This window comes from Lissotriton vulgaris, chromosome 1_1 (assembly GCF_964263255.1).
Source record: "Lissotriton vulgaris chromosome 1_1, aLisVul1.2, whole genome shotgun sequence".
Lineage (NCBI taxonomy): Eukaryota > Metazoa > Chordata > Amphibia > Caudata > Salamandridae > Lissotriton > Lissotriton vulgaris.
In genome coordinates this window covers 2,140,216,026-2,140,235,207 of record NC_141685.1, presented here as the reverse complement: position 1 = coordinate 2,140,235,207, position 19,182 = coordinate 2,140,216,026, and the positions used below count along the sequence as shown (strand labels likewise).

At 46.5% G+C, this 19,182-nt stretch overlaps 1 protein-coding gene across 2 annotated transcripts in view; it reads left to right on the top strand.

The window, feature by feature from the left end:
• Nucleotides 1-19,182, top strand: part of SCUBE1 (signal peptide, CUB domain and EGF like domain containing 1) — a 1,931,683-nt gene that overhangs the window by 1,735,264 nt on the left and 177,237 nt on the right. For both annotated transcript variants that reach the window (XM_086922270.1, XM_086922262.1), the window contains one exon: nt 3,047-3,208. In XM_086922270.1, coding sequence (XP_086778396.1) covers nt 3,047-3,208 — 162 coding nt within the window. The remainder of the gene's footprint in view (nt 1-3,046; nt 3,209-19,182) is intronic.

Genomic DNA, 19,182 nt, shown 5'->3' with positions numbered 1-19,182 from the left:
CGATTCCGGACACCAACAGACACCTATGCACCCAGCTTCCCTGGGTGAAGTAACTTGAGTACTCCGGTGCTCCCATAGGTTTTGGCCCTAGAACCCCTTAAGTTTAATGGGGTTGGCTCAAAGTCCTGTCCAAAGTGTCCTTTATCTTTAAATTTCCAACCGCGACTTTTCCCATATAAGCTAACGGTGAATTGCGGCTGTGTTCTCACAGTGCTCACGTCTCCTGTGTCGCTTCGGAGGACCGGTTTCTGGCATTCCAGCCGTCTTAATCCCGGCTTGCTTGAATCCAGTGGCAAAGTGAGCAAGGGACTCACGTCTGAGCATACCCTGCCACACTTATGGCGGCCAAAAGCGGTACAAAAGGGGGTGGTGATGAACGGAGCATCTAAACCAATCAAACATTCACACCCAGTCAACAGATCTGGGTTTAATCCATCACCATTCTTTAGCCCACTCTGCCACCCCAGTTCGGACATGGCTATATGCAAATCAGTCTGACCCTATGCCTCATGGGAACAGTCCAGCCCGAACTGCCAAGCCATGTCTTCCCTGGACCGGAAACAAGCTTCCGAGGACCGGTTTCTGGCATTCCAGCCGTCTTCAGCCCGGCTTGTTTGAATCCAGTGGCAAAGTGAGCAAGGGACTCACGTCTGAGCATACCCTGCCACACTTATGGCGGCCAAAAGTGGTACAAAAGGGGGTGGTGATGGACGGAGCATCTGAATCAATCAAACACTCACACCCAGTCAAAAGATCTGTGTTTAATCCATCACCGTTCTTTAGCCCACTCTGCCACCCCAGTTCAGACATGGCTATATGCAAATCAGTCTGACCCTGTGCCTCATGGGAACAGTCCTGCCGGAACTGCCAAGCCATGTCTTCCCTGGACCGGAAACAAGCTTCCGAGGACCGGTTTCTGGCATTCCAGCCGTCTTCAGGCCGGCTTGCTTGAATCCAGTGGCAAAGTGAGCAAGGGACTCACGTCTGAGCATACCCTGCCACACTTATGGCGGCCAAAAGCGTTATCTAAACTTTACAGTACTGCAGGGAAATTTAGGGAATTGCACAAATACAGTGCGTGTGCAAAAGCCATTTATAAAGTTCACAAGCGAAACAGAAACCTCAAGCACTGGAATGTGTTCCAAGCATATAGATACATAGCATACGCATCTGGTGTTTGGGATCAAAACACATAATCTCCCTGTACTGAGACATTAAAAAATGTTAATTTACAATGTCTGCCTAGGAGCGCTGAAGTGAAAGTGAGAAACTGCACAAAAATACACAGTGCGAGCACGAATGCTGTGTTTTTGAAGTGATCAACAACATGGACCATATTACTGGAAAACTTAAAATAAAGCACGCACCATCAGAAGAAGCGCATTTGCTTCAGCACACATGAAAATTATGTCCTCCTAAGGGCAGTTGGTTAACCACCCTTAAAACACATCTTGCTAAAATCCGGTGGCAAGACAAAATACGAAAATAGTCAGTCGAAAACAACATAAATGTCCACAGAAGAAAGTAGACGTGAAAGGGCCAGTCGCCATTGGCGGGAACGAAAACACAAAATGCGAGACAATTGGAATGGATTGACCATCCAAAAGAATTGGATTTTAAAAGACACACAAGGCCCAAATGAAAAAGCAAGGGGCGTGACGAAAGCCCTTACACTTGATACAGCACGTCTCCAAGAGACAGTGGATGTGCTGCCTAAAAATAAAGTCATTTAAAAGCAAAGTAGTCAGCAGTTCATGAGGTTTCTTCAGATTATCAGTTTTGAAAATAAATGTTACCTCGACGATAAGAAGTTTATCAGAGCACCTTAAGCTTAAGACTCTAAAACTTTAATAGTTAACATTTGATCTTATTTTAAAAACGTAACTCCTTATTTAATTTTACTTTGTGTATTATATTCATGCTGTTCTAGTCTAGTACTATAATTGGACTACCCATTGCAGCCTTGCAAGAACTGCTCTACATAAACTCTTTTTTCAAAAAGAAATCAAAGGGTTTGGAAATTGTGAGCCTGATTTAGAGTTTGTCAGTGTGAAGGCAGAGTGCTGCTTTTAGTCTACTCATCAAATTGAGAGATGTCTGCTGGCTCGTCAACATCTCTATACATTGCCACAAACTCTTAAGACAGTTGTTCCTGTCAGTGTTGGAAACGTTTGACAGACAGGAAAGGCAAACATGACGGTCGGCCATCACACTTTTCCTAAGTTTGTTATTTTTCTGAAACAAACTCCCAAAGCAGGAGTTTGTTTTAAAAAAAAAAAGATTGCCCTCACACCATGGGCGTTGTCTCCCATGGTGTGGGCAGGTCATTACTTTGTTCCTGCCCCTTACCATTAGAGTTTACCTGAAATAGACTTGATAAACTAGAAAGGTGATACCTGGCAGTGAGAGACCGGAGAAAAACCCTAAATAGTGCAGATGGTGTTATATACTTCTTCCGATGTCCTCTACTCCTTCGGCCCGTCGGTGGAAGGTTTACTTCGAGGGAGTATATTTTATTCCCATCACATTAAACATGGCGGTTAGCCCAACTCGAAATCAGGCAAGTCGACTGATACTTTGGATGAGTTGCCACTTTTTCACTGTTGCTACAAAGTGCCCTCTCTGCCAAGCTCTAGATCTGGTCCTGTGTCCTGATCACGGTGGACCATATTACCGACCTACTTATAACATATGTAACCGGTCACATTACCACATGGTTTTGTGCCATGTCCAATGCTTCTTACAGCCTTGTTATTCTTGTTATTTTCTCCACTTGACTCATTCCAGCTCGAACATTTGGCTCACGCAGACTACTATTCCTGCAAGAAAAGTGCCATCTTATCTAGAATCCCATTTTTGGTTCAAACCCATTTATAAAGGGTTGCCCTGACAACAAACAAGCACTGGTAGTAAAGTGAGATGTCTACATTTTAAACAGGTTGTTAATGTTACATGGTTTCAAAAGTAATGTACATGTTTGCATAAATCTAATGTAATGTTTCAAATTCACATACTTACAGTTTAACCACAATATACCTTCCCACAGTTCACTGTTCTCCAGGGCATTATTACAATTCTACAACACACAGATGTATTCGATGTCCTGTTGGAACGTACCAGTTAGAGTTTGGCCAGAACTATTGTGTGGCCTGCCCGGGGAATACTAGCACTGATTTTGATGGCTCGACAAATGTAACACATTGCAAAAGTAAGTTTTTTGTCTTTTCATCAAGTCTGTTTCACATTTACATGTATGATACTTTAAAATTGTACGTTTTTTCCCCATTATTACAGAATGTTGATAACATGACTTGACAGTGTCCTGTAACCTTTGACATTTGCCTCCAGGAATCAAAGGAAACCTGCTCTATTCTGTACTTTACATGCTTCCCACTAACTCTAAAGAATATCTATTGTTTTTTGTATTTAAGTAACCTAAACCAGCATGCTATGAGGAATTTATCATTGTTTTTGAGAGAATAACCAAGGGCATGAACTGCTGAAGGTTGTTCTTCCGGTCGAATTATTATTTATTACATTTATAAAGCAGCACCCCGCTAGCACATAAATCAGCAGTCCAAATGTGCACTGGGATGATTGCAAGCAGCATGATGGAAAAGCCATAAATTACATTTTTCATATTAGTTCCCAATAGAAAAGCTAATGAAATGTGGTAAGTTTAAGAGGTTTTTAGAGAATCCTTGTAGGAAATAAAAGAATATCAAAATGCAATGCGCTTCACAGCCTTGATTGAGTAAAATCTCCCTCCTCTCCCACCCTTTCCCTTTGGTATGTTCCAGTGAAGATTGTTGAGAACGTTGACAGCACTGCTGTGGTGAGAGAGAAGTGACTGAACGCTCCTCCGCAAGATCTGTTTATCGCTGTTTACCCGCTTGCTGCCAAAGGAGAAGGAAGGACTTATCTATCTCTTAGAACCACCGGCTGTAGAGACCCCCCCACCGCCTACCTTCCGCCGTCCTGCTGTGTCACAAAATCCGACAGCGGGACCGCCGAGTGGAGCGAGGCGAGGGGCTGCCTACAACTCCCGGCAGCCCTCGAGGTCTCCAGCTACACCCCCTCCACGCCGCGCCAGGAGGGCATAAAGGGCGTCATCGTTCCCTCTCGCGGGACGCGAGCGGGACGCTGGGCAAAGCCTGGGCCAAGGGTGGGCCCGTCCTAGCCCGTCACAGACCGGAGGAGACCGGGCCGGCCGCACCCCCCTAACATCTACCTTCAGGTATCATGTACCTACAAACCTAAACGTACATCTACAGGAGGATCAGAATAATAATTACCTCTCTTCTCAAGAGCAATATGTTATCATCCATTATTCATCTACAGGTTTAAATTATATACAATGTCGACAAGAGGTTCTAGGAGTAAAACACTAAAAAACATGACGACCTCTACTGGTCCTATAGACCAATTTATCACCAAAGTAAATCAAACAATAGATCATACTGTTATGTTGATTGACAGACGTGTTTCCTATGAACTTGAACAGGCAAGACGCTCATCAATGGGTCTCTTGGCACAGGCACGAACACCAACCGCTCAATCACAAGATATCATTACATTGGACTCACATGCCGATATTCATGTTATCCCAAATACAGTCGACTTATCGGTATCCCTACAACTTTCGGATACACAATTGTCCCAGGACTTAGAGCAAACGCCAGATATATTTGCAAGTCCACAGTTACCTCTAAACGATCCCTCTCTAAGCGAAACTAGAGGGATAAGGGAAGGTGCCATCCCGAAACTTCCAACGTTTTTTGAAACTCACAGAGGTAACCATGAAAAAAAAAAACAATGGAACAACTTCTGAACTTAATGTATTATCTAATACCTGTGACTCAAACAAAATCCAAAGTACGAACAATATTAACAACACAATAGTCACAGACCAAGATGGTAATACCAACGCAAATCTACTTACAAGGGAAGTACATCATAAAGGTAGTAATTCTGCCCAAATTCACCAAAATAAATCAGTGCTTCCGCAAATTACTAACTTGAATACTGTTAATTCACAATCTTCTTTAATCAAAGAAATAGCGGGAATAGTCAAGTATCAGCTACGACCCATACAAAAAAGGTTAGAGCTGATAGAAAAACAAGTTGCGATACTAGTCGCCCTCTCAAAAAAGACCACAAACCCACGATCTCAAGATCTAACAATACTGCCTCCACCTAAAGCACCAATTGTAAAAGCAAAATCTGTTACTAACACAAAACAACCAGCCAACAATTAAACGGTAATAAAGACTCCAAATACAAATACAGGTCAATCAGAGAAAACCTCCAACAACTCAACTCCCTCAACTAAAGTTAAACCACCCCAAGAACTCCCAAAAATAGCACCCGGCAATCAAAACCAACAACTAGTAAACGTTTCTTCAGACAAAGCTTCTCCAGCAAATGTGTCTCCCAGACTACCTACAACTTCTGTCTCACAGTCAGAGCGTCCACAAAGGCACTCCAATAAATCAGAACGACCAAAAAAAAGATGGACTAGGCCAGTAAACCTCCCCCCGGAAGCAGCCCCCTTTGTAGTCATTTTAACGGGGGTCCGAGAATTAAGTAATGATACGGACGAACCTACCTGGTCTCTGCTAAACAAAGCCCGCTATTGGTTGAATACCAACAGACCTAATCATCCCAATAACATCACCAGGATTACCACGGTTAGAAGGGTTTCTTGGATAGGTCATCAACCAAAAATGATCCCTGGTGACTGTATAATTGTCAACCTTGAGAATCCTCACGCTGTGGATTATATATGCTCCTGGGAATCACTGGAAGGCAGTGGCGGAATAAACACCAAACGCCTATCTTTCTTCTATCCCAGACAGAGTCATCATGCCGAGGATCCTAACTGGCCATCAAATTGGTCCTGGAATCAGCCTGAGCAGAGAAGCAGGAACCAGGGCGATTGGGGTTTTGGAAACAATTTTAGGAGTAGACCACAAGGAGACTGGGGGTTTGATCAAAGAGATCGGAACGATTGGAATACCTATGGCTGCAGGGTACAGCAACCATCACAGAGGGAACCTTGGGCCGGACTTCCAACCTTCAACACCTACAGTTGCTTAGAGATGGTTGACTGACCATCACCACAGCTCTACGATAAGCCTCTTTCCTTGAAAAACAGTTTCTCACCAAACAAGCTAGATAGTTTTCCCTCAAGCAATCCACCCAACAAGGAACAATACATACAAACAATAAAGACAAAAGAACTAACTAAGACGCCAACAGTTCAAATTAAGGCAAATATGACATATGATCCACGTTCTCATCCCAAGACTCACTTGACCCCTTTACCAACGTTACTAACACCTCACAAGTTGCAGGAAACCGCTTCAAACATGATATCTGATTCGCAAACCATCTACTATGAAGAAACTACCGCCCAGAATAGGACTTTCAAGCCAACCTTAGAAAAATCTGAGAAGAGGGTCCTCTTCTGGAATGTTGCGGGTCTAGCGACCAAACATGCAGAAAAAAGTTTCCTTGAATTAACTGAATCGATTGACGTCTTGTGTCTCCAGGAGACATGGCTTAATAACCCAATCCACTTACTGGGTTACAAAACATTCTTCTCCCAAGCGATAAGATCAAACTCAGGGAGAAGTAAAGGTGGTCTAACTGTATATATCTCGAATCTATGGTCTTGTCACGAAATAACTCCTACGATACTACATCAAAACTACCAGATTATCAATCTTCAAGGTAACCATCGCGAAGTTTATACTATCATAAACTTCTACAACAATATGAACACGATGGAATGGACCAAAACCTTAAATGAAATCCTGAACCATACAAATGATCTCAAAATAAAGCACGCTAAAGTTTCCCACACAATAATCTGGGGAGGAGATTTCAACCTCCACATATGTAACGAGACAAACACCTTCATCTGTGGGATACTAGACGATCAAGAAAACTGCCTCACCCACTTTTCCCACACTATCGAAGGTAATAATATGCAGGCCATAATGACCGAACTAGATATAGGGTTTGCCAACATGTTAAAAACTCCCATTACTGAGTTCACTCCCACCTTTCATGGAAGAGGCCTTGAAACTCTAATCGATTATATCCTCATATCCACCAATAAAGCTACACGCATTAAGAACTTTGAGGTACTCCATAACGTACTCAGTGATCACTTTCCATTAAAACTGACTTATCAAGAAATGAGCTATCGAAAGAAAAAAGATAAGGTTAACTCTGGAATGCTCAATCAGGAAGCACTTACACTAAACAGACTCAATGGATACACCCTTGAATGGAGTAAAATTGATCAAGATGCGGTCAATACAAGAATCATTTCTACCTGTAATGATCAAATAGTCAAATGCCTAGATCCTTTGTCATCTCCATTAGAGGTTATGACTAACTATGAAGAGATCGTGATGAATATAAGAAATGAACTAACCAAACCCCACAAATCAAATAAGGCAGCAAGAACAGGGTGGTTTGACACAGAATGTACCAAAGCTTATTCTGAACTAAAGAAGGCAGTAACAAAAAAAAGAAAGAAATAGACAAGAAGTAATAAGACTGCGAAAAATTTATAAATTAACAATCAAGAAAAGGAAAAAGGATCTGAAAGCTAATCTTTGGGTACAATTACTAAAAAGCAGCTCCCTAAAAGATAGTTCAGCCTTTTGGGAGATAGTAAAAAATCCTTTTTTAAGAGACACTAATGAAGAACCTTCCCTGGACATAGCTATCAATGCACAGGACTGGCTTCAACATTTTTCAGGAGTATTTGGTATGGACCAGCCAGAAGATCTAATCACCCAGGATTCTTCTCATTCCTTCCCTCCGGTGAAGTATCCAATTGACATCCACTTCACACTGAACGAAACAAGGAAAGCCATTGAAGTGGCTAAATCAGGCAAAGCACCAGGACCAGACTCGGTCCCAATGGATCTTTACAAACTTTTACCGGATCTTTGGGCCCTGCTTCTTAATAAAGTATTAAACGCGGCAAAAAACACCAATCTCCCTGATTCCTGGTCCTCCTCGCTACTAGTTCCCATCTTTAAGAAGGGCAACAGGGACAGTCCATCCTGCTATCGCCCAATTTCCCTCCTGGACTCTATTGGAAAGATGGCAGGTCGCATACTTCTCGATCGCCTTCAGGAGTGGTCGAAAGAACAAGGCGTGTTATCAGACCTGCAATATGGATTCAGGGCAGGACTGAGCACCGTGGATCAAGTCTTAAATCTAACACTATTGGTTGGAAAATACGAAAAGGCAAAAAGATCCTGCCTACACAGGGTTTACGTCGACCTCACAGCAGCATTCGACTGTGTGCAACACTCAAAACTTTGGACAATAATGCTGCAAATGGGGATCGAACCACCAATAGTAGACTTTCTCCGTGAACTATACACAGGAGCTACGGGCAAGGTTAGATTTGGGACAGATGGCCAATTGACAGACAGTTTTCCTATCCAGAAGGGGGTCAGACAAGGCTGCGTACTGGCCCCCTTCTTATTCACGCTCTACACCAACGGCCTCGAGAGGGCAATGTTAAAGGATGTGAAAGATCTCCCCGAAGCCGGTCGTCGGCAGATTCCTGCGTTATTGTATGCCGACGACGCGGTAATTCTTGCTCAGACTCCTATCCAACTTCAGCGAGCCCTAAACAATTACTGCTCGTTCATGACAAGTTTAAACTTGAAAATTAATATCAAAAAAACGTATGTGATGCACGCAGGCACCAAGGGGAAAAAAGTAAAGACTATTTTTGTGGATAATCTACCCCTTGAAAGGACAAATACCTACCCATACCTAGGCATCACCATGGATGACGATCTTAATTGGAAAGAAGCAGTAAACTCACGGAAACTGTCTCTTATAAGAACTACTGGCGCACTAAAAGCCTTCTCCCTTCGTCTTGGAAAAAGACCTCCCACTGAAATGATTAAGATCTATAATGCCAAATGTATAAGCGCTGCCACTTTTGGAGCCGGGGTTTGGGGAACAACTAACGCTGACCAATTGCAAACAGTCGAAAATTCTTTCCTAAGATTTCTGTTGGCCGTCCCGAGAAGTACAACAACTTATGGATGTCATCTTGAACTCGGGGTCGAATAAATTTCTGATAATATAAAAATTCAGCCCATCATGTTATGGCGCAGAATATGGGCCACGGACGAGTGTCATCTTACAAAAACAATAATCCAGGATTGCCTGAAATTAGACAAAGCGAGAAAGATAAAATGGCTGGCTTACGTGGAATCCTTTTTTATAGACATTGGTCTCCCGGGGTTTTTTGAAGATCCATAATACGCATTTGGGTTCTTCCTCAGAAATAGCAGTTCCTGAGGAAGAACCCAAATGCGTATTTTTTTAGACTCTGCTGTTTAAAGTGCAAAACAATTATAATTAGCTGTAAGCTTTTAAAAAGAAATACTGCACCGCTTCCAGTAAACAACTTTTTATCAGATTCCCAAACTCTTAGTTCAGTGAGTATTGATCCAGACCTCAAAGCCTTTTTGGCTGGTGCTATTTCGTGTCCTTGACAGTCGCGGCTGGTCCAGCGAATCATTAGTGGGGGTAGAGAGAGGAGGTTGGGAGGAGGGATATTACGAAAGGAGGTTTGTGAAGGTGGTAATGTGTGAGAAGGAATTTTTTTGTAAAATTACTGATGTTTTTACCTGCCAGATAGAGGTGTTGATATAAAGCTTTCTCACTGCCATATCATGAAACATGACACTGTTGTGCACTGGAAAACCTTTTGATGGTTTGGACCCAGAAAATATGATCTTCAATCTGAAATGATGGTGTGATCTATTCTGTCATTTCAAACATGACATGGTATAGTGCCTGCGGTTATGAACAGATATTTTAAGGAACGTGTCCTGTCTCTATATCTCCATCCAATATAAGTCTGTGGAGCCTCTGCCATTGGTGGTTCTTGGAATATTGATGAAACTACTCAATTCTACTTAACAATAGTTGCAATGAAGGCAGATGGCATTTTTCCTGTGTGGCACGTGTTGAGCATCTGTAATGACAGCGTTTTTGGCTTTATTTAGCAGTGATATAGATCATTAATCTTGCTCGCATCTAGTATAGGTATTCTTAGCCTGTGTTGTCCCTTTTAAGCCCTTTTTCCAGACCTAGAAGAGGATAGCTGCTTAATATGCCTTTATTCTTGACTTTAACCTGTCTATTGCCTATTGGCTTTGACATATTAGACACATTGGTATGGTTTATGTAGGTATTCTGACAGAGCTAAGGAGCATTTCACCCCTTTCAGGCCTACAGGCCTAGAGCTAGAGGGACTCCATCTTGATGAAGCTGAGAGGCTTTTCAGGGCAAAGGCAAAGTTTATAGTTATAACTGTTGTTCGGCCCTAAGCGGACCGGAGAGAACCGGCCAGAGCTGAATCTAATCAGGAATTGTTCCCGGGCTCAGGTCTCTAGACGAAACAAGCAGACTAGTCACTGTGGGAGCGTCTAGCGCAAGGAGCCTGGTGCATGGGATTGGTGGGAGGAAGCTGCTGGCTGGAACTTTCCATGAGGAAACAGCATTCTATATCAGTGAAGTGCAGAGGCGGAGTCAGTCAGTCAAGCAGAGAGAGAGTCAAGCAGAGAGTCAAGGAGAGAGAGGGAGTCAAGCAGAGAGTCAAGCAGAGAGTCGAGTCGAGTAGAGTTGCAGTCGAGTGAAGGTGGCGAAGCCAGAGGGTCGTGTTAAGGTGGAGGAGTGGAAAGCAGTGGAGTGGAGTTGGCAGAGAGAGAGGGTTCAAGCTGGAGAAGAGCTGAGTTGAATAGTGAGCTGGAACTGAAGGAAGCAGTCAGAAGCAGTTGCTTATCAGGAGGAGGTGTGAATAGCTGGAGTCTGAAGTAATGCCTTTTAGAAGAGACGGAGGAGAGATCGTGGACTAACCTATGGGAGCAGATGGAGTTAATTGGACATTGGCGCAGAGACAGAGTGAATAAGCTAGTGGAATGAACGGTGATCAGAGCGGCAGGAACCATTAAGACTGAATCTGGAAGGTGGAGACAGTTCGCGTGGGGGAGAGGAGTCCAGAGACAGAGTGATCAGCGCAGAGGTGTACCCAAGAGTGCAGGAGAGAGAGAGAGTCTGAGATGAGCCAAGGCACAGACGAGAGAGGAACCCAGATGACAGCTAGAACAAGACTACACACTAATAAGGTGAAGGCGTTCCTGTTATATTAATTTACTTTACACTTGCATCTTAATCTTATCTTTATTCCCTAGGCTTTTGCATTGATAATCTTTTCTCTTTCAGCGGTGTGCTCTACCTATAGTCTTTGTCAGATCTGTGTAGATGTTTATATTGTTGTAATAAAATAACCCCCCAGTTTGTAACAAACTGGCGTGTATCTCTTGTATTCTTGTTCAATCCAGGTAAACAACGCTCCTAGGTGTTTAGTGTTTGCATGAATGGATGAGTAATCCCAATCAGGTAAGTGGTGATCACATAAATAGGGAGTGAGTGGACCTATGATGCCAAGAATAGGAGACATATAATATTAATTGGCTAACTCCTAATATTGTAGTAGCAGACCCTTAGTGAAGAGACTTCCCAATATATGTATATATATGTATAGGTGTTCATAGGAATGTGGTCGTCGTTGATATGCGGCGTTAGTGAGAACACTGGGTGGGAGACCAGTGTGGATACCCACAAGATTGTGGCTTGAATAAGTGAGAGCGCTGGGAGGTTGAACTAGCGTGGAGATCGACAGGATTGTTGATCGTTTGGAAAAGGGAGCATTGGGTTCTGCAGGCCCATGTGTAGTCGCACCGGATTGTGCGCAATATCTGCCCTAGGGTAGACCGGTCTGGGTCTGAGTGGCCGCGAGACCAACTGATGTGAATATAAGTGTGGTGTAGGGTATGGATATCCCTAGTAATTAGTGAGTATTCTTAGTATCCCTATAGATTTAGTGGTGTTTTTAATAATATGAGCTTGTATATTGCGAGTTCCCCATCCTCAGGTAGGTACTCAGGTGCCTGGATAGTTGGTCCTGAGGAGGGATGTGATTACGTTCTGGCTGGGTTGGAGGGGCCCCTAGGGGCTGATCCCATCTACTCAGAAAATCCAGTCATAACAGCATCTTGGACCTCTTGCAGAAAAACTGTCTGTGGTTCACTGAAGAAGCTGTCATCTTTTCTTTTTCCTTATTTCATGTCAATGCTTGATTGTGAAGCTGCCCTAAATGTCTGGTGTTGCCTTTGTTCTCAAAGTCAACAGCGAATCTGTCAGCATTGAGGGAGACCATCTCTGATCTTGCTGTCAAATGGGAGCAAGAATACATCAGCCTCTCTCGGAGTGATGCACAGCGGGCTGTATCAAATTCTGAAGTGGAGTGTTCACTTTGCTGGCCCTTTTGCTGACAAAGGACTCTGAAGTAGGTTCTTTCATACTGTGCAATGCTGTGAGAGTCTGAAACATTAACTACACAGACTTTTTGTACATCACTCCAATGCATACTAACACCACATTAGGGTCACCAGCAAGCTAACTGGCATAATGACTGCAAAGCCATCTAAGTAAAGAGACTCCTTAGTAAAGAAAAATAAATGCTAGGCTGATATCCTATGATGTTAAGTGACGTCAAATAAATCTACATCCAAAATGTTGATAGCCTCAGCAGGGCACAGTTGTGATACGCAACTCTCACTACAGAAGTCAGGATACACATATTCCTAACCGGCACTGTTATGCCCTGCTGGTCACGTATGCTTTTGGTTGTTTTAAAGAGGAGTATCGAAGCTCTTCAGCAGTGGCGGTTCCTCTTTGAGGGCGTAGGGGCTCTGCCCCAGGTACATTTCTCAAGAGAAGAAATTAGATCACGTTTTATTTTATAAAAAAGAAATTTCCCAAAGGAGAACACAGGGCACTGTCTCACTCTGAGTCTGCACTGCAGAGTCTGCATTCTCACCAAAACAGCCGCAGCTCCACTGTTACGTCACCTGGCTGATTTGCTCCCGGGTCCAAAGAAGCCTGCTATGTGTTTGCCAGGCCGACAACCTCACAGCCCTGAAGGCTGTGACGTCATCAGCTCGGCAAAGACCTAGCTGGAAGGCACAGTCTCCCCCCCCTGATGGCATGGAGGTTAAGTTAGCCGCTGCGTTTTAAATACAAGTCCGGGATCGCTAACTCTCTACGTCAATCAGAGAGTGGAGGAGAGCTTGTCAAGGTGTCATCCCACCCCTGACCGTCTGTGCAGGCTCGATGACGTCGATCTGACTGCTTCCCGCGCGCGTGAGTCGGCAGTTGGAGTGACAACCATTTTACACTCCACTCCAGAAGGACGGACTGCAGAGCGGAGAGCCAAGGCCAAGGAGGCGAGGCAGTGTGTCCTGAAGCATTGTCGTGCGACTTGTGCCATTACCAGCAACAGCAGCTAGTCCATGTTGCAGGCTGCCAGGTTGCTGTCCGGAGTAGGTCAGTAGTAGGAGGAAGGACTTGTGAACTTGGACAGTTCACACCAGGTAAGGCCCAGGCGGGCAGTTTTTAACTTATAGGCCCACCGGGTTACAGCTGAAGCCTGCTGCCTGAGTGATTCGGATCATTTAGTGACTGTACAATAAATGTATTGACATATGGTGCCCATGTGCAACGCTTCATAATGTATTATTAATCCCATCTCAGTATGCTGCAAAGGCCGCCTGCTCGCGAGATAGACAGGTAAAGGACTAGTTACAAAAAGAGTAATTTTAGTAATGAGGCTTAAACAAGGTTGTGCAGGCTGTATATTGATTTCATCTACAGATGTTCATATTTTTATAACGTGCGTCAGTCGTCCAAGTAGGAGTAGTACAAAGGGGGTGGTGATGGACGGAGCATCCGAACCAACCAAACACTCACACCCAGTCAACAGATCTGAGTTGAATCCATCACCGTTCTTTAGCCCACTCTGCCACTTCAGTTCAGACATGGCCATATGCAAATAAGTCTGACCCTGTGCCTCATGGGAACAGTCCAGCCCAAACTGCCAAGCCATGTCTTCCCTGGACCGGAAACAAGCTTCCGAGGACCAGCTTCTGGCATTTCAGCCGTCTTCAGCCCGGCTTGCTTGAATCCAGTGGCAAAATGAGCAATGGACTCACGTCTGAGCATACCCTGCCAACTTATGGCGAACAAAGCGGTACAAAAGTGGGTGGTGATGGACGGAGCATCCAAACTAATCAAACACTCACTCACAGTCAACAGATCTGAGTTGAATCCATCACCGTTCTTTAGCCCACTCTGTGACCCCAGTTCAGACATGGCCATATGCAAATCAGTCTGACCCTGTGCCTCATGGGAACAGTCCAGCCCGAACTGCCAAGCCATGTCTTCCCTGGACCGGAAACAAGCTTCCAAAGACCGGTTTCTGGCATTTCAGCTGTCTTCAGCCCGCTTGCTTGAATCCAGTGGCAAAGTGAGCAAGGGACTCACATCTGAGCATACCCTGCCAATTTATGGCGAACAAAGCTTGTGTGTTTTGCTGTTCACCCTATGTGGGACGGGTATGCCCAGACGTGGGTTCCGTGCTCACTACGCCACTGGAGTCAAGTTATCCTGGCTGAAGACGGCTGATAGCCAGAAACCGGTCCTAGAATGCTTGATTCCAGTCCTGGGAAGACATGGCTTTGTAGTTCGGGCTGGACTGTTCCCATGAGGCACAGGGTCAAGACTGATTTGCATATGGCCACGTCTGAACTGGGGTGGCTTGGTGAGCAAAATAACGATGGATTAAACCCAGATCTCTGATTGGGGGTGAATGTTTTGCCATTGCGCAACATTCCGTCCATCATCTTGTGTGTTATGCTTTCCAAGTAGAAGTATACATTGCATCCTTTAGAAACGCTTCACTGCAATGAGGGCACTCAAGGAACATAGGTAGACCATCTGCTATAGAAAGCTTTACGTTGTAAACATGCGCAGCAGACAATGTCCGGGTTCATCTTATTACTTTTTGTTGAAGTTCAATATAGCCTGTGGAAGGTATTGGCGTGCTTTTTTCTTTACCTTGGAAGACTGAAAAGTACAATGCAGCAAACAAAAAGGTACTGTCCATATACTTGGCAGATTCTCATGAGGAAACCGTTCTTGCCACTGCATCAAAGGCGGAGCCATCGACTGCACTTTAACCCTTTCGCCGCAGCGCTAATGGGGCGGGGCGGCCGCTGGGCGGCCGCATGCTGGTGACAGAACCGCTCCGTCACCAGCCGTGGTTGACCTGTGCTGGTGACGGAGCGGTTCCGTCATGACCCGCCCCGCTCAATACAACGGCCGCGCAGGCGCGAAATCAGCGCCGCGCAGGCGCGGCGGCCGGGCCATGACGGAACCGCTCCGTCATCAGCACAGCCCAACCGTAGCTGATGACAGAGCGGTTCCGTCATCAGCAGGGGAGGGGTTAATCTAGAAACAGGCATACAGTGTTGAAAATGTACCAGGTCCCAGTATTAAATCGAAGATGCTCCTTTAGAAACGTTTCTCTGCAAAGGACATTAATTACTTTAAACATTAGTCCAGATTAGAATACAGCGTATCATGCAGGTTTTGCATAACAAGAATTCAAATAAAGGGCATTGTCGTTTCAACAGTATATTGCACATACTTGTTTCACTGCCCTGAGCAATTCGCCGTTCAGTTTTAGATGATACACCTGTTGTACTTGTGTGTGTTCGATGAAAAACAAAAACATAGGTCACACTGGACAGAAAGGGAACTTGTTGTGTATAGCTAATTATCACTGCAGGTGAATTCATAGTTTGTGCCTGCCAAAATGTTTAAGGTATTCACTCGGACTGACCCAACAGAACCATTGTTCTTTCTTAGTATCAGTCTCTGCAAGCAGGGGGTGGCGTGGTTGAGCACGCAATGGCGGCGGACGTGCCCGGGTAGAGCTCTGTGCAAAGCTCCCCTACCACAGGCCGTTTCTCCACCACAATTGCCCGTTTTTGGCCCAAAACGTCAGCAAAGCTGCCTGAGGCGATCCCCGCCCCCCCTGTCAAATCTGGGGCCGATCGGACATTTCTGTTTGCTCCGACGGAGGTGAAGAATAGGTGCCCCTCCGGCAGGCTCCCCTGGCCGGCATGCATGTTCACGGGAGACCGGGGTTGAGCCTTGTCCACAAGGCCCGGCCGACGTGAGCTGCTGCGTGAAGCCTCCAAGCCTAGAACACGGCAAAATTGCCCCGATCATTGCCGCGTGGGGTCCTGCCGCCGTGTGTCGTGGCAGGACCCCACGGGAGTCACACCGCACGCCTTCGCAATCTTAAGCGCAGTCCCTAGACTTGAGCGCTGGAGTGGGGTCCTGCGGGGCGCTAACGAAGTGGCCGCCCCACCCGAAGAGGCTGCGACCTACTCCACGGACGGGAACTACCCCTTATTCGAGTGGACACAGGTTTCCCTGCATCCGCTGGCCGTCCCCGGGGTGTGGGGCTTGGGGCAAGAGTATGAACAATACCGCTTGCCCCACTGGGACTCTAGACCTCTCTGCCCCACTACTGAGAGAGCCACTCCCTCCTTGGAGGCACCGGTGGAACTGGTATGAGGCGAGGAGGAGGAATTCGGTAGCCGCCGTCCGCCTTGGTTCACACACTGAGGCGATCTGCATCATCCACGCGGGCAGCTGCCTAGGGGAAGCTGCTGTTGTCGGACTACGCTTCCCGCCTTGGATCCCCATAACGGACAACTGCCTGCCACCTGGACACACGGACAGACGTTGACCGCAGGTGGGGAGAGTGCATTTCATTCCTCTCGGGCGCCCTCCCAGATGTGACCGGCTGCTCTGGCGCATGACGGAGTCATCCGCGTGAATTGTTGAGGCAGTCATCCTACGTCCCCCTACAGTTGGACTTCTTTTGACCCCCAGATGTGACCGGCTGCTCTGGCGCATGACAGAGTCATCCGCGTGAATTGTTGAGGCAGTCATCCTACGTCCCCCTACAGTTGGACTTCTTTCGACCTCACAAAACACTGTACCCTGCTTGGAGCCCTGGGGGAACTTCCCGGACATGCTGACACTTCGACTGTACTACGCCGCCCATGTCTGGGGGACCCAAGACGAGAGCTGGTGCTGGTAGCGCACAGGTGAAGGGAAAGATGGCGAAGTCGGCTGAGCTAGACCAGACTGCCTCCAAATTGGATACGATGCTGGCGGCGATGGAGCGATTGGAGGAGTCGATGCAATTGACCCGCACCTCTTTGGAAACGAAAATTGATGGTGTGGCTATAGACCTAACACACCTCCGAGCTGATCATAAAAAATTGTCGGAACGAACGACTGCCCTGCAAGCCACCATGAATGATGTCACGCCCAAGATCGCACAGATGGATAAACATGTCCAAGAGCTCCTGAACAGAGTGGAATTCTTGGAGGATCGCGCGGAGGATGCAGAAGTAAGGGCGAGGAGAAAAAACATCCGCATCGTAGGTCTGCCAGAAAGCTGGGAAGATAGAGAACCGACGGTACACATGGAACATTTGCTCATGGACCTACTACCAGACGGCACCCTCTCGCAACACTTTGTAGTGGAACGGCCCCACGAGTACCGGCGCGACCTCCTCCTACGGGTTCTAATCCGAGGCCCTTGCTAATTCGCGTCTTGAACTACCGGGACCGTGACGCCATACTGCGAGAGACTAGGAAATTGTCGGACATCAGAGTTGAGAACACTAAGATCATGTTATTCCCTGATTACACTGTGCAAGTCCATCGCCTGCGTCACTCTTTCCTAGCTTTGAAACAACGACTCCGCCGCCTAGCTCTGAAATATTCCCTTCTTTTCACGGCCCGCCTGCGTGTGGTGGCCCAGGATAAGACACACTTTTTCGACACTCCTGAGGCAGTTGAGGCCTGGCTTGACTTGGGCATTGATAAGGAACCCAGTAAGTTGCCAGCGACGATGCAGCGCGACCATGGGACCCGGCGACGCCGTCGAGGGAGACCCTCGCCAACGAAATCGACACGAACGGAGACAGAGGTGGGTCCCGTGCCCGAGCTCATACATAGCGAGCAACAAGAAGCCCTTCGGATGGTGGCGGTGATCAGCGGCTCACTGGAGGCGGACCTCGACTTGGAAGCCAGCCCCTGCGCCTTCACAAGCGACGACAAACATATTTATGGATTGCCTAATTCCCAGTTATCGGCGGACCTACCGGATGTTACTCCACAGACTGCTGACTTTGTCCAGTGAACGCGTCCTAGGACACTTGGCCCTCTCGTCTGACTCTAAGGACTTTTGCAACCGAAGGAACTTTGTTTCAATGAGACATTGCTGTGACGCTGGTGAGACTCCCTGACTCCGGGGAGGCGCCCAGTTTCGGTTAATATGCCATTGTGGAGCGGGCCCCACTGACCCTGGTGTGGCATGAATATAACCATTGCTGGTGAGTCATGAGGCAACATTGTAGGGGTGGACGGACCCCCGGAGGTGAGTGACACGTTGTGGCCTAACCCGAGGCGCTGCCGGGTGGCTAAGCTCCGGACCCGTAAGGCCCAGAGCCCTACGTAACAGGATTTTCTGCTGGAACTGGGCCAAATGACACTGGCTGCCTGTGGGGGGGGAAGCACCCTCACCCTCATTGAATGTTACCCCCGTAAGGACAGTGCCAAGTGCTCAGTGATCCCCCCTTGAACTCACGGTTTCTTGAGCTCGTTAGAGCGTTTAGACGACAACATGTTCCGCTGTCGACCTTTTGGTATTGTGTTTTTGTTTCCCTTGTTTATAGGTTTAGTTGACTCTTTTTTCTCCTCTCATATTTTTTTGCGGGATCACAGGTGTGTGCTGGAGACTTTCAATGATGTAAGAGGGTGTCTGCCCCGCTGTGCGACCGTGCTGATTGCTGAGGGGGAAACGAGAGACCAGATGTGTAATGGCCACGATTACATTTTGCACCTGGAACGTGCGTGGTATGCATACACCTTCACGTCGTTACCAGATTTATTCATATCTCAAACGACACCAAGTGCACATAGCATTACTGCAAGAGGCCCATTTGACCGGCCCAGAGGTGCTCACACTACACCGCAGTTGGAGGGGACAATTGCACGCTACCGGCTTCTCGACTTATGCGCGAGGGGCTTTGATCTGGATATGCCCTGGGGTCTCATTTGCACTCATTCATAGCACGGTAGACACGGAAGGCAGATATGTGGTGCTTCATGGAAGACTGGATGGACAGC